The sequence below is a fragment of the Leptodactylus fuscus genome, chromosome 6 (genome assembly GCF_031893055.1).
Source record: "Leptodactylus fuscus isolate aLepFus1 chromosome 6, aLepFus1.hap2, whole genome shotgun sequence".
Taxonomy (NCBI): Eukaryota; Metazoa; Chordata; class Amphibia; order Anura; family Leptodactylidae; genus Leptodactylus; species Leptodactylus fuscus.
The window spans coordinates 144,460,546-144,473,587 of NC_134270.1; the positions used below are offsets into that span (position 1 = coordinate 144,460,546).

A 13,042-nucleotide genomic window follows, 5' to 3' on the forward strand; every position below is an offset into this window, starting at 1 on the left:
ATCCAAAGTGGACAATCGTGTTAATGTAGTAATAGTCTATCACATAATGCATCCAGTCTGTGCGCCCTTCATTTCAATATGCCATCATATGCCGCTACCTGTTCTTTTATGTCTCCGTCAATAGTTGGTATTTTTTGTTACGGCGTAGCTGTGACAAATTACTTTAGGTCAGGGTCACACGGTGTGTGATCGCAGCAGGTTAGCCGTAGTCAACTCGCCGGCAGCTAACCCACTGCGATCTACAGAAGAAGCATTGTGGATGAGATTTATACAAATCAAAGAGATTCTGCCAGTGTTCACACTGTGTGGCCAGAAACTGGAAATTCCAAACCAGACGCTCTTTTGAATGGAAACCTAATAGTTACTAGAATCGATCTTATTCGTGTTCTTGTTTGTACGGGCAAATAATGCGTTCGCTTTGTAGAGTATATATTGTCAATGAAGAACAGGATCCTTCTTCTAAAAACAGGATACAGGTGAGTCTGTCAGATAATGCATACCTCCCAACTTTTGAAGAACCGAAAGAGGGACAAAATGTGCGGTACGCGTAGTGCGCCACGTCAATTTAGCTCCACCCACTTTTATGTTGACTCCGCCCATTCTCATTCATTTTTCATGTGCCCCCACACAGTATAATCCTCCTACAGTCACCCGTAATTATATGTCCCCCCTCCATCTCTGCCCCCAGATTCATGTCCCAAATTTCTGCCCCCAGATTTATGTCCCCCATCTCTTCCCCCAGATTCATGTCCCTCCATCTCTGCCCCCAGATTCATGTCCCCTCCATCTCTGCCCCCAGATTCATGTCCCCTCCATCTCTACCCCCAATTTCATGCCCCCTCCATCTCTGCCCCCAGTGTCATGTCGTCCCCTCCATCTCTACCCCCAGATTCATGTCCCTCCATCTCTACCCCCAGTTTCATGTCCTTCCATCTCTGCCCTCAGATTCATGTCCCCTCCATCTCTACCCCCAGTTTCATGTCCCCTCCATCTCTACCCCCAGTTTCATGTCCCCTCCATCTCTACCCCCAGATTCATGTCCCTCCATCTCTGCCCCCAGTGTCATGTCATCCCCTCCATCTCTGCCCCCAGTGTCATGTCGTCCCCTCCTTCATCTGCTCCCAGTTTCATGTCCCCCCTCAATGTCTACACACATAAACCACTTAAACTCAACTTTTCCTCGCTCCCCCGCTCCTCTCTCCGCAGTCTCGCTAACACAGGGGCGCGATGTGATGTCATCACATTGCGCCTACACAGCCACTAGCCGGAATGCAGTGGCAAAGCAAGGAGCTGAGCTGTGACAGCTCCTTGCATTAGTCGCGTATGTATTCAACTCAGATCTGCGTCCTCCAGACGCAGATCTGAGTTGAAATTGGGACATACCTCCCTCCAACCGGGAACGCGGAACACATCACCAAAATTGTGAATGTCCCGCGGAAATCGGGACGGTTGGGAGGTATGGATATTGGTTCAATAAAATAATGGTTAGGGCCACCCAAAAACATAAACCTATGGGCACGTGGGGGAATTCTGGAATAATATAGTAGTCTCCCAGTGCAAACGTTCAACTTGGGTGTATATTATTAATAACAAAGCCAAAAAAAATATAAAAATTCCTCTTTGTGTATATACAGGATATGAATAGGGGCTCATGCACACAGACACACTAAAGCTCTGTATAATTTCAAGCTATATGATGCTTTAATATAGTCTTATACTCTGCTTGGGCCTACTATACAGTGACCCCCGTATACCTTATGGAAACATGCTGTTTGTATTCTATAAGGATCTGTCTTTTATTTAAAAAAAAAAAAAAAAAGGATTTGCTCCGTCCAGGGGTGAACATACTATGCGTGGAACCAGCGGCCCAGGAGATAATGGGGCCCCCCACTCATCTAAACCAGCTATTAGATTACCTGTAAGGGATGATCACATTGCATAGCTCATAGCTACTAGTAGATGGTTAGAAGAGACTATTGGATTACACGGGGCCCATAGTAACTCTTCTCAGGGGCCCTCGGCTACCTGTGTCTACCCTTGGCTCTATTACATATACCTTCATAATACTATCCCCTACATAAGAGACTAGTAGGCCGCCATAGCAGATCTCACATGCTAATGTGCCCCTTTTATGTCATTTTTGTAAAATTCCAAAATTGATTTTTAAGAACCGAGACCGGACCAGAATAAATCCAGTACCCAGCCCAACATCAGACTTGTGTATAAATCCAGACCGGCCTTCATACTATGTCTAGACTGTGACCCCAGACCCAATCCCTACAATAGACATTATTCACCTGGCAAGGCCACGGGAGAACAGACTGTGCCAGCACTGTGACCAGGGGGCCCTAGAAGACGAGACCCACTTCCTGCTACACTGCACCAAATACTCAGCTGTGAGGGCCGTCTACTACCAAAGACTCTCTGCCCACATCCCAGACTTCATATCTGCAGAGAAGAGGAAACTCTACATCCTACTGGGAGAAGAAGGGGCCACTGAGGAGATCGCTGCCCAATACGTGTCCAGCTGTCACCAAACGAGGGGAAGATGAGACTCCATGGACTGTTATACCCCAAACCCCCCCCCCCCCCGCCCCATACCCACCACTCACCCACCACTCACCCACCTGAATCCAACTCCCCCCCCCCCCCACTTTACTAGCTTTAGCAATGCCAAATATCTATTCAGACATGCAAATAAAGTTTGTTTGATTTGATTTGGTAAAAACTGCCATCATACAGCCATTTTGAAAATGATAAGACGTGAAGTCTATTGGCATGTCTGTTTTATTAATCGATGGACCATTTTATACGTCTGTCAAAAAAAAACGGACGTTCTATTTTTGTCCCTTTTGGCACAGTTGTTGTAATTTTTTTAAATACAAAGTGGATGACAATCGGCCATCAAAAATGATCAAACAGGCAGGGAACAGATGTAAGACTGATTGAGAAACAGACATGGTTGTGTGAATAAGGGCTAACCCAGACAGCATCTGCAGGGCAAATGTAAAGCAGATGGAACTAATGCCTGCAAAATCAGCTGTATGTCAGGAGTGTAAAAAGGAGAACCTCAGTGGCTGCGGCTTCTATCTGATAAGAAGCACAAGGTGACCCCTGCACTTACATTCCCCAATTACATATCGTAGAGAGAAGACACATTAGTTATTCCTCCCTGTAGAACACAACTGATTGCAACAAGCACGGAGGCGCAGACAAGTCTAATACCGCTGGTTAGAGAATGAGCATCTAAAACTATGCAAAATGGGGATAGTCCTGGGGGGCTCACAAGGAATCTCAGCCTCAGTCCATAATAATAGATGGAGGGGCGATCTATATCTCTGCTTTGTGATCCAAAATAGTAGAAGCTGAGCTCTGTGATATATAGGGGTATATGATAGAGGAGAGAAGCTGAGCTCTGTTATATATAGGGTTATATGACAGAGGAGAGAAGCTGAGCTCTGTGATATATAGGGTTATATGCTAGAGGAGAGAAGCTGAGCTCTGTGATATATAGGGCTATATGATGGAGGAGAGAAGCTGAGCTATGTGATATATAGGGTTATATGATAGAGGAGAGAAGCTGAGCTCTGTGATATATAGGTTATATGATAGAGGAGAGAAGCTGAGCTCTGTGATATATAGGGTTATAGGATAGAGGAGAGACGCTGAGCTCTGTGATATATAGGGGTATATGATAGAGGAGAGAAGCTGAGCTCTGTTATATATAGGGTTATATGACAGAGGAGAGAAGCTGAGCTCTGTGATATATAGGGTTATATGCTAGAGGAGAGAAGCTGAGCTCTGTGATATATAGGGCTATATGATGGAGGAGAGAAGCTGAGCTATGTGATATATAGGGTTATATGATAGAGGAGAGAAGCTGAGCTATGTGATATATAGGGTTATATGATAGAGGAGAGAAGCTGAGCTCTGTGATATATAGGGTTATATGATAGAGGAGAGAAGCTGAGCTCTGTGATATATAGGGTTATATGATAGAGGAGAGAAGCTGAGCTCCAATATATAGGTTTATATGATTTGGGGCACAGTGAAAAGCAGAGTAAATCCTGACAGGACTCCTAGAGATAGAGTGTGAGGGCGGGTTCACCTCCGTGCCCGGTCTTTGCTTTGCAGGTTTCGGTCTTCTGCCCGAGAAACTGGATGGGACACGGAAACCAGCAGTCACATTTCAAGCCCATTCATTTGAAGGGGTTTGCAAAGTGTCCACATGTGATCGTTTTGTGGTCTCCGCAATGAAAGTTTTTTTTTTTAACCGGACACAAGGTCGGACATGCAGGACTTTGTGACCGGTTAAAAAAAAACCAAACGGTTTTGCCGCAGAGACCACAAAACGCTCACGGGCAAACACTGACTGCCGGGTTTCTGTTTCCTGACGGCAGAAGACGGAAACCCACAAAGCAGAGACCGGGCGCAGGTGAGAACCCGCCCTAAGACATCTGATGGTAGACCACTAAAAAAAATAAAAAAGATGAGGGATGTTCAAAGAAATATCTGGTAATTCACGACCATGTTAAGGCTTTATGTGAACTACAGCCAGAATCATTATAAGGTATTGGTAATGTACAACAAGAAAGTTCTGAAAGTTTCAGGCAGGAAGGAAGTCCAATGATCTCTTTTACCAGACATAACTTTGCCCTGGCGGTTTCGCACCAGACACGTACGGTATAATTTCTCCACACACTTCGCTTTCGCTGTAGGTCATCTTATCAGCTGGACACATGTCCACATTTGCCTCTGTTCACATGAATGGAAACGGATGAAGATCCAGTTCCTTTAGATTCTTATAGCCTGCCCTCAGCTTTATCCTGTTTCTTGGCTGTTCTGCACATTAAGGGGATTGGAAAGACAAAGGATTTTCCAGGCACAGACCCAAATCACATCTAATGGGACAGCAAAGAAAGCAAATGCCTGAGAACAAAGTGGTGGAGAGACGTTCTGGGACGTGATGAAGATCAGAGATAGATCTATACATGGCCTGAAAGGTCACAGTCTCCTCATACCACAGGAAGGTTAGACGGCCTATACTTTTTATTTGGGGAGGGGGGGTGTTGACAATTGTAACCTCATATATAGATCTGCTAGCACTTTAAGATGCTGCACCTGTTGTCGAAGGTTCTTCAGATTACTCCATTAGCCCAGATGTCTCAGCAAATGCAAGATAGAGTATTATATGAATGAGCGAGATGGAATTGGGAGTGGGGGGGGGGGGTCATGGAAAAGTTTGTCAAACCTTATATGAATAGCCGTCTAAATCAGCGATTCCCAACAGGTGAGCCTTGGAGACCCTACTGGAGGCCTTTCTTGGTATAGTTATTACATTTCTGGATCATCAAGGAAGTTTTGGGATTCTGGACATCACAGTATGGAGACATGCTAATGATATGCAAATGATTAAAAAAAAAAATAAAAAAACCCCACAGATTTAGGCCCAGTTTACATTTGCGCATGGGATTCCGTTCGGAGATCCCCCAAAACGGAAAACTAATCCACATAAAAAAAAAAAAATCAATCAGTTACCTAACTAAGCCTGCAGAGCCCATAGACTATAATGGGGTCCATGTGGTTTCTGCGCAAAAAAATGTATATTTCATGTGGAGAGGGGAATAGAATGGCCCGAACGCAGATGTGACCCGAGCCTTATGCAGGATGGAGTCTGAGCACCACATGCATAAATACAGGCACTTACACACCGTGGCAGGGTATCTATGAGGTTATTAATGGTTGTCTGAGGAATGTTAGGCCATGATGAATGCACTTGGGCATGAAGATTGGCTGCTGATCACTCCCTCTGCAATGGCTGACAAATGAAATCCCAGATGTGCTCGATAGAAGACAAGTCCGGAAGACGTTCCAGGCCACGATGGCACATTTACCACATAGACTGCTCACTCTAGTGGCATCCCATTTAAAATGTCTCTTGGGACACTTTGGAGAAATGGTCGTATCATTGGTATCATGGTGTTAGGCCTTCATTCCATTATTGCCATTTTCCTGGACACCATTGTAGCCTTATAGAGCGGTGGAGTGACGTCAATAGACCACCTATAGCTGGGTGTCTGGCTCACAGCCCAACGTTGTGCAAACACCCTGATGGTTCGTGTCGACACTGTTTGCCGCTCTAGGCTTGGGATGTGGCGTCCAATTTCTTGCGGTACAGGATGGATCAATGGGGACGATTCTTCCAATCAGATGATCCGTCTGTAGAGATTCACCTCCACACACTTCCCGTTGTCCCAACCACAGGACACATTGAGCAGTGCCAGGCACGTAGTGATCTCCCCGTTTGCACCAACTCGTGATAACAGAAGGCCTCGCACAGTCGCCCCTCACCATTTGGTCCCATTTTTGACAATGAAAAACTTTGCTTTAAATCTGTTTTTTCTGCCCCACAGATCGGAGCTACCTGCTTGAAGAATCGATCATTTGCAGATCTTAGGGACACCGGCTGCTTGCTCCTTACAACCATTTTGATCTTGAGGAGTGTATATAAGATTTCTCTGTAATATACGATTCCTCCGTGTACCTCAATAGAAAACAGGAGGAAGACAAAATAATCGGAAATCGTGTCCGAAGTGAGGACATAAGACCATGTGATGTACAATAATGAGAACCTTCAGGCTGACGTCCAGCGCTCAACCAGCTCTTCTTCAACGAATCCTTGGACACATGGAGATGTTCATGTCTAATCCTTGCCAGCCTGCTGCAATAAGCACCACTCCATCTGTCAGACATACACAATTTCCCTGTGTCCGAGGTCTGAAAATGTGAAGTTAGCAAAGACAAGGATTCCCGTAATCCATTGACTTCTATACCCAAGATGACGGCCATGACATGGTTACACATGTAGTCACCCGGCCGATGAGACTTGTATTATTATACCTGCCGGACAGTAAGTGAAGGAGGAGGCGTTCAATGGGGAACATTTATTAAAAAAATCGTGCAAAGGGAGAACAGTGGAGTTTCCCTTAGCAAGCAACATCATTTTGTAACAAATCAAAAAATATAGCATCTGATGGTTTTATTGTTATGGTCGACACCAACGTATTTTATTTGCACTGGACAGAACGACTGCTGACCTTTACGTTTTTTTAACAAAATTTCTGTAGCGATTCATTTCTTAGTATATCCGCACCAAATTACCAATAGGACATGCTGGATGCCAGCAGCCACCACTAGGGGGCACCTATCTATAGTGCTGAATGCAATTATATAACAGTATGCCGTGGGCTCACACACTCCCTCTAGTGGCAGCTGCCCCCCTCCCTGCTTAAAGGAGTTTTCAGGGGTAAAAGACTGATCCTAAGGATAGATAACCAATATCAGAGTCACCAATCCGCTAGAACACCGAGAATGGAGCAGGAAGCAGACAGCGCTGTTCTGTGTGTAGTGGCTGAACTGAGTCACTGCAGCTTACTTTCATTCAAGTGAATGGGAGCTGACCTGCAATACCCTGGCCTGGCCACTACGCAGAAAACGGCGCTGTCAGCTTCCTGTTCCATTTTCTGGGTATCCGCGGCAGAGATCAGCCGATTCATAGGGGTGCTGGGTGTCAGACTCTCTCCAATCTGATATTGAGGGAAGGAAGTCAATAATTTTAGCCCAGAAACCCCTTTAACAGCACAGTTTCCAAACTTGCCACTATAGGACCTTGTGTTTCTGCATTCTCTAAATCACAAGGGTTTACATGACATGCTATATGAGGAGTACCTATAAAACAGTCAGATGGTGCCGATATATAAAACAGTCATGCTGCCTGACCCCTTTGTGGCTGGACTGAAGTTCCTCGGACAGGATCCGTCACCACAAGCCAGTCCTGCAGCATCGGCCATGTGCACAGTGAGGCGAGTTGTGCAGTCTCCGATTTGTCTGTGCAATGTGCCTCACATGTTACTGCCGCCCGGGCTGTACTAAGGGTGTGACTATTCAATGCTGACCTATAGGAAGACATTAAAGGGGTTCTCCCTGTACACTTATTTCCTGTGGGATTTTTAGGTGTCGTACCTATGTCAGCCATCCCCCATAGCACAGGTAACTAGTGGAAGAGGCTTTGGGGTGACTGAGGGGCGGGTGCTAGTTCCAATCAGGTAACCTGTAGTCAGAACTAGCGTAGTACGCCTAAAACCCCCAGTTGATGTAAGTGTATAGGATCCCTGGACAAGGCTCAGAATGCTGCAGAACATATTAGACCCCCCAGCAGTCTGCACTTCTTGGTCTCTTTGGGCACACCGTGATCAGCCAGGGCAGCCAACTTCTGTTTGTCAAAATGGGAACTAAAGATTTAGGAAGGGGAAAGTGTCAAAATAAGAGTGACTGGGTACCAGGCGAATACAATGTTTAAATTAGAGGGTTTTTTGTTTTTTTGACAGCATTCTGAGCCTTTTCTAAAACATTTTTATCAGCCAGATAACCAGGGCCTCTTTGGGACTTAGCCATTGATGGCCTATCCTTATGATGATCAGATCTGGTATCGGACAGCACCCCGCCGATCAGCTGATCTCAGACAGTGACAGGACATCACATGGCCCGTTTCTTGCTTCAAGTGAACGGGACTGAGCTGCAATACCAAGCATAGCCACTATGCAATGTACAACATTGTGCTTTGTGAAGAGGCCACAGTGCTCACCCAAACACAAGGAACTTCTCAATCACCTGATCGGTGGCGGTGCTGCTGTCAGACCCCACCAATCTGATACGGAGTACCTTAAAGTTAAGTCATCAATAGATAAGTCCCTGAACACATTGTGCCAAGATGAGACAGCATGGAACCAGCGGAGAAGAGCACCATCTCTGCACTACAAGTCATAATGGTAAAGTTTTGCGTTCTATATGTACATGATTTTATTTTCCGTGGACTACAAATAGCACCATTTCCAGTATAGAAGACCCCAGACAGTTAGTGTCTTTAATGGTTGAGGCCTTTGATACGATCGAGTGAGATGTCCCCACAGTCACTGCAGTCCTCGCTCATACGTCACAGCATGCTGCGTATACATCGTATAGGACGCTTTCCAGTTTTTCTACATTAACCCCAATATTTGATGCGGCTGTAACATGACACTTGTGAGGTTACCCACAACTAGAACACCCCATCAGAAGACACCTTTGTCTATACATTTCCCCAAATCTGACAAACCACACATTATAAAAGGTAGGAAAATAAACGGGCAACCAGACAGATGGTCCCTTATCGTTTCAGGACTCTTCCTGCCAAAACCTAAAACTTCACAATCTCCTAATATTCACAAGGGTGTGCCATAAGAGAGCAGCACCAGGACCTGAAGAATCAATGTGGTCAGAGACCCTTTCCTTGGCAAAATAATGGTTCTTAAAGGGATCCTGTCAGGTCGATCTGGGACAGTAACCACCTAAAAGTCCTTATGAACTGGGGTTTAGTGTCCCATCTACACCTGCAGCAACACCATCCATGCTGAACTAAGAAAACAAACCTTTATACTTGCCGAGCGAGGAGTCTGAAGAGTCAGTGAGCTCCTCTCTGTGCTCCCGATGCCTGCACAATTCTCCAGTGTAACTGGGGACATAGACCCTGGCTTCACCGCACACGCCCCGTGGGTATGGCGCATGTTCACTGAAGCCGCGGTGTACTCTTCTAGCTTCACTTAAGAACCACACCGCATGTACAGAAGCCGGGTAAGTATAAATGTGTTTTGTTATTATCATGGGCACAGGTGCCATTAAAACAGGGCTATTTAGGACAATAAGACCCTAAGTCCATAAAGATCTGTGGGGGGTTTACTGTTGCAAATCGCCCTGACAGGTTTCCATTAAAGGGGTTATCCAGGATTATAAAATATAGATGCTTTCTTGGAAAAAGAGCTCCACGTCTTCCTTTCCTTTAGGAGTTGTGTCATTATGGACAGGTATTCTCTATCGACAGGACAAGGGATCAGAGTCAGATCACTGGGGGCCTGATCATTGGGTCTCTCAGTCCCGCTAAGGCTCCAGGGTGCTTGCATAACCAGCACTCCATTCATTTCCATGCAGCTGCCGAATATTACATCACCCGGCAGCCCCATAGAAATTAGTGAAGCACTGGAGCTCCATTCATAAGGAGGACTTAGCGGGACTTTCTGTTTCCCATCCTCCTAGTCACAGGGAACGTGGCGATCAGACATTTATCCCCTGTCCAGTGGATAGGGGATAAGTGTCCATAATAGCACAACCCCTTTAAGTCTATTGGTCACATGGCCATGCTTCAGCTCAGCCCCATTCAAATATTTTCTAATTCCGGATAACCCTTTTAAGCATCCATTCTAGACTTGTTGACCATGCAAGCCATTGTATTAATCTTGTCTTCTCCATGTAAATGTACATAAAACAGAACTATCACAGCAGTACGAGTACCCACTTAAAGGGGTTGTCAGGTTTAGAAAAACATGCCTTCCTTCTTCCAAAAGCAGTACATCTATCCATAATTTGTGTCTGCAACAAAATAGGGCTGAGCTGTAATACCACACACAACCTGTGGACAGATGTGGCACTGTTGTACAAGCCCTTTTTGACTACCCAGCAGCTTGGCGATCCAGGTGAACATAAACAGACCTGAGGAAGAGTGTGGAAGTCCTATCAAACCTCAAAGTCAGTCTTGTATAATCAATGCTGGATCTAGTTGCGAATGTCTACATTAATACATCATAACAAACTGCAGCTGATGACTTAAATGGGTTTTCCAAAATCACTTGAAACTCAGGAGGGACCAGGCTGGGGTAAAGAAAAAAAAAAAAAAATACTACTCACCTACCCTCATCCTCCATTCGTGCATTGTGCCCCCTCTTCTATCTGGTGATGGCACTGCCCCTATCCAAGTGCAGTCACCTGATGGGCATCAGTGACATCACTGCTGATAGGTCATCACCCTAGCTAGTGACTGGCAGGAGCAGTCACATGACCCCCGTATGCACCAGATGGAATTGGGGACACAAAACCTAAACAGAAGACAGGGTGTAAGCAATTGTCACTATATATTTTTTATTTTACCCCATTCCAGGGCCTGTCCTGAGTTTGCAGGGTACCACAAACATATCAGGTGAAAGAAGGATTGTACATGTTGGATTTCGACTCTGGATCCTTTTGTTCTGAGGGCATCTTGGAGGTGTCTAGCAGCAGCTTATACCCTATGCACGTATGTGCAGGTGTATGGGAAATGTGTATGGGAAGGGGGGGCGTCCTGACAAGCAGCTGGAGCCCCTGTAAATCTGCACATGGTGGCAATAAACTCTTTCCACACAATTATTAGGACACAATGGTTTCTGAAATGACACACACTATATTGTGTATTCCTCCTGTCTGGCAGACATTACAGAATCCCTGTCGTCGCTGAGCACAAACCCATTCCCCAATCTTTCCAAAAAAACACGAAAGATAAAGCTGCCAGAGAAAGCTGATAAAGAAGCAGAATCTGTGCACACGCTCCGTAAACAAGTCTATGAAAAAAAAAAAAATCACAGGGGGAGATGAGGGACCCCAGCACTTGTCTTCTTGGCTCTGTCCATCAGCGGCAGACACTACAGGGAATCAGGAAGATGAGGACTAGGCTGCCTGTACTACGCACTGCTACCATGGTGCCCGCAGTGAGGGAGAAAGTTCCAGCCTCGCTGAACTAGGCCGCTCTGCACTCCTTCCCCTATGCTGGTGACTACTTAAGACTTAAGCGCACAAAGGAGTGTCCCAAATAGGAGCTTGGTCTTAATCGGTGGAGAAGAGATCGCCGGCGGAAGGAAGAGGGGCGAGTCCTCCTGTGACATTGGGAAGCAGCGAGAGGTCAGGGAGACTCTGTATGTGGGACTTCAGCTCCTTCCGTACCTGTGTTACACGGGCGAGCTTCTGCTTGTATTCCTATAGGGATATAAAACAAGGAAAAGTTATCAAAGTGGTGGTCACATATTGGGTATTGGTGCCAATTTAGCTGTCATTGGGTTGCAGTAGTCACCTGAGCTAGTGTGGGGCCACAATATATTTTTTAATGTAACTCAACTAGGGACTTAAAGGGGGTTTTCCCATCCCAGTGTTTCAGCAGTTTGCATGCTGTCTCTTCTTCTCACTTCCTGTATCCCCCAGCTTCCCTCGCTGAACGGGACACTACAGTACAATACTTATGCTTGTACAGAATGGACTCAGTGTTATCTGTGTGTTTACATAGAGATAACAGACTGGTCTTTATCAGCAAACTGCAATTAGCTGAGCTGATTGTCCTACCGGCACTGATTAAGTGACGTCACTTGTCCTATCACATAGGTCCATGGTTATAGCAACGCTGTGTAAACAATAGGTGGAATAAGTTCACATAAGCAGACAAACAAAGCTGCATTTCTAAAGCAATATATTTAGGAAAAGTCTTCAATTTACATAAGCTACCAGTATAGATAGGATCCTTGAGATGTGACAACCCCTTTAAAAAGGATACGTATGTGAATGAGGTCAAGGGTCTCTTTCCAGTGACCGCTTAGGGTGCACACAGCATTGTACCTTCTCGAGTTACTATCTACTAGCAATTTTTTAAGAACATCACTAATATGCAAAAATCCAGCTGTTCACTATAGATGGATCCAGTCAAGTCTCCCTCCACTTCTTAGATATGGAAAGCCTGCTCCTTTGGACAAAGCACAATAAGAATACGCCCTAAAATCACTTATTTTTGTATCCGACAACCCAAACCTTCCATGTGTGAACACTCAGGGGTGATATATCCTCATTTACTCCACCTTTGGAGGTAACTGCGCCATCTGAACTTTACCTAACCTTCATGAACATCCCACAATGAAGTATCTGACGGAAGGCAATTGTACATTTACTCGCAATAAAATCTCATAGCGGGTTTGATGGGGAGAATTTTGGAGGTTCAGATATTTTTCATGCAAGCAGACGAGCCTTCACAATGTCAGTAGTGAATTACAGGTAAAACGCTGATGGATGAAGCACAGATTGGAAAGCCTCAGGTCTGCTCTGCCTGTGCGGCTGCCAATAAAGCTAGGTATGTGCTACGGTAGCACAATGTGTGCCTGGC

At 45.5% G+C, this 13,042-nt stretch overlaps 1 protein-coding gene across 2 annotated transcripts in view; it reads right to left on the minus strand.

Annotated features, from left to right (window-relative positions):
• Positions 1-13,042, minus strand: part of RPRD1B (regulation of nuclear pre-mRNA domain containing 1B) — a 382,003-nt gene that overhangs the window by 324,073 nt on the left and 44,888 nt on the right. The window contains exon 7 of one of the 2 annotated variants that reach the window (XR_012716907.1): positions 9,559-11,874. Coding sequence is in view for 1 of the 2 variants with exons in the window: in XM_075277479.1 (XP_075133580.1) it covers positions 11,725-11,874 (150 nt within the window). In the remaining variant the exon portion in view is untranslated. Of the gene's footprint in view, positions 1-6,940; positions 11,875-13,042 lie in introns of those variants that run through there. The other variant, XM_075277479.1, reaches the window with a different exon arrangement.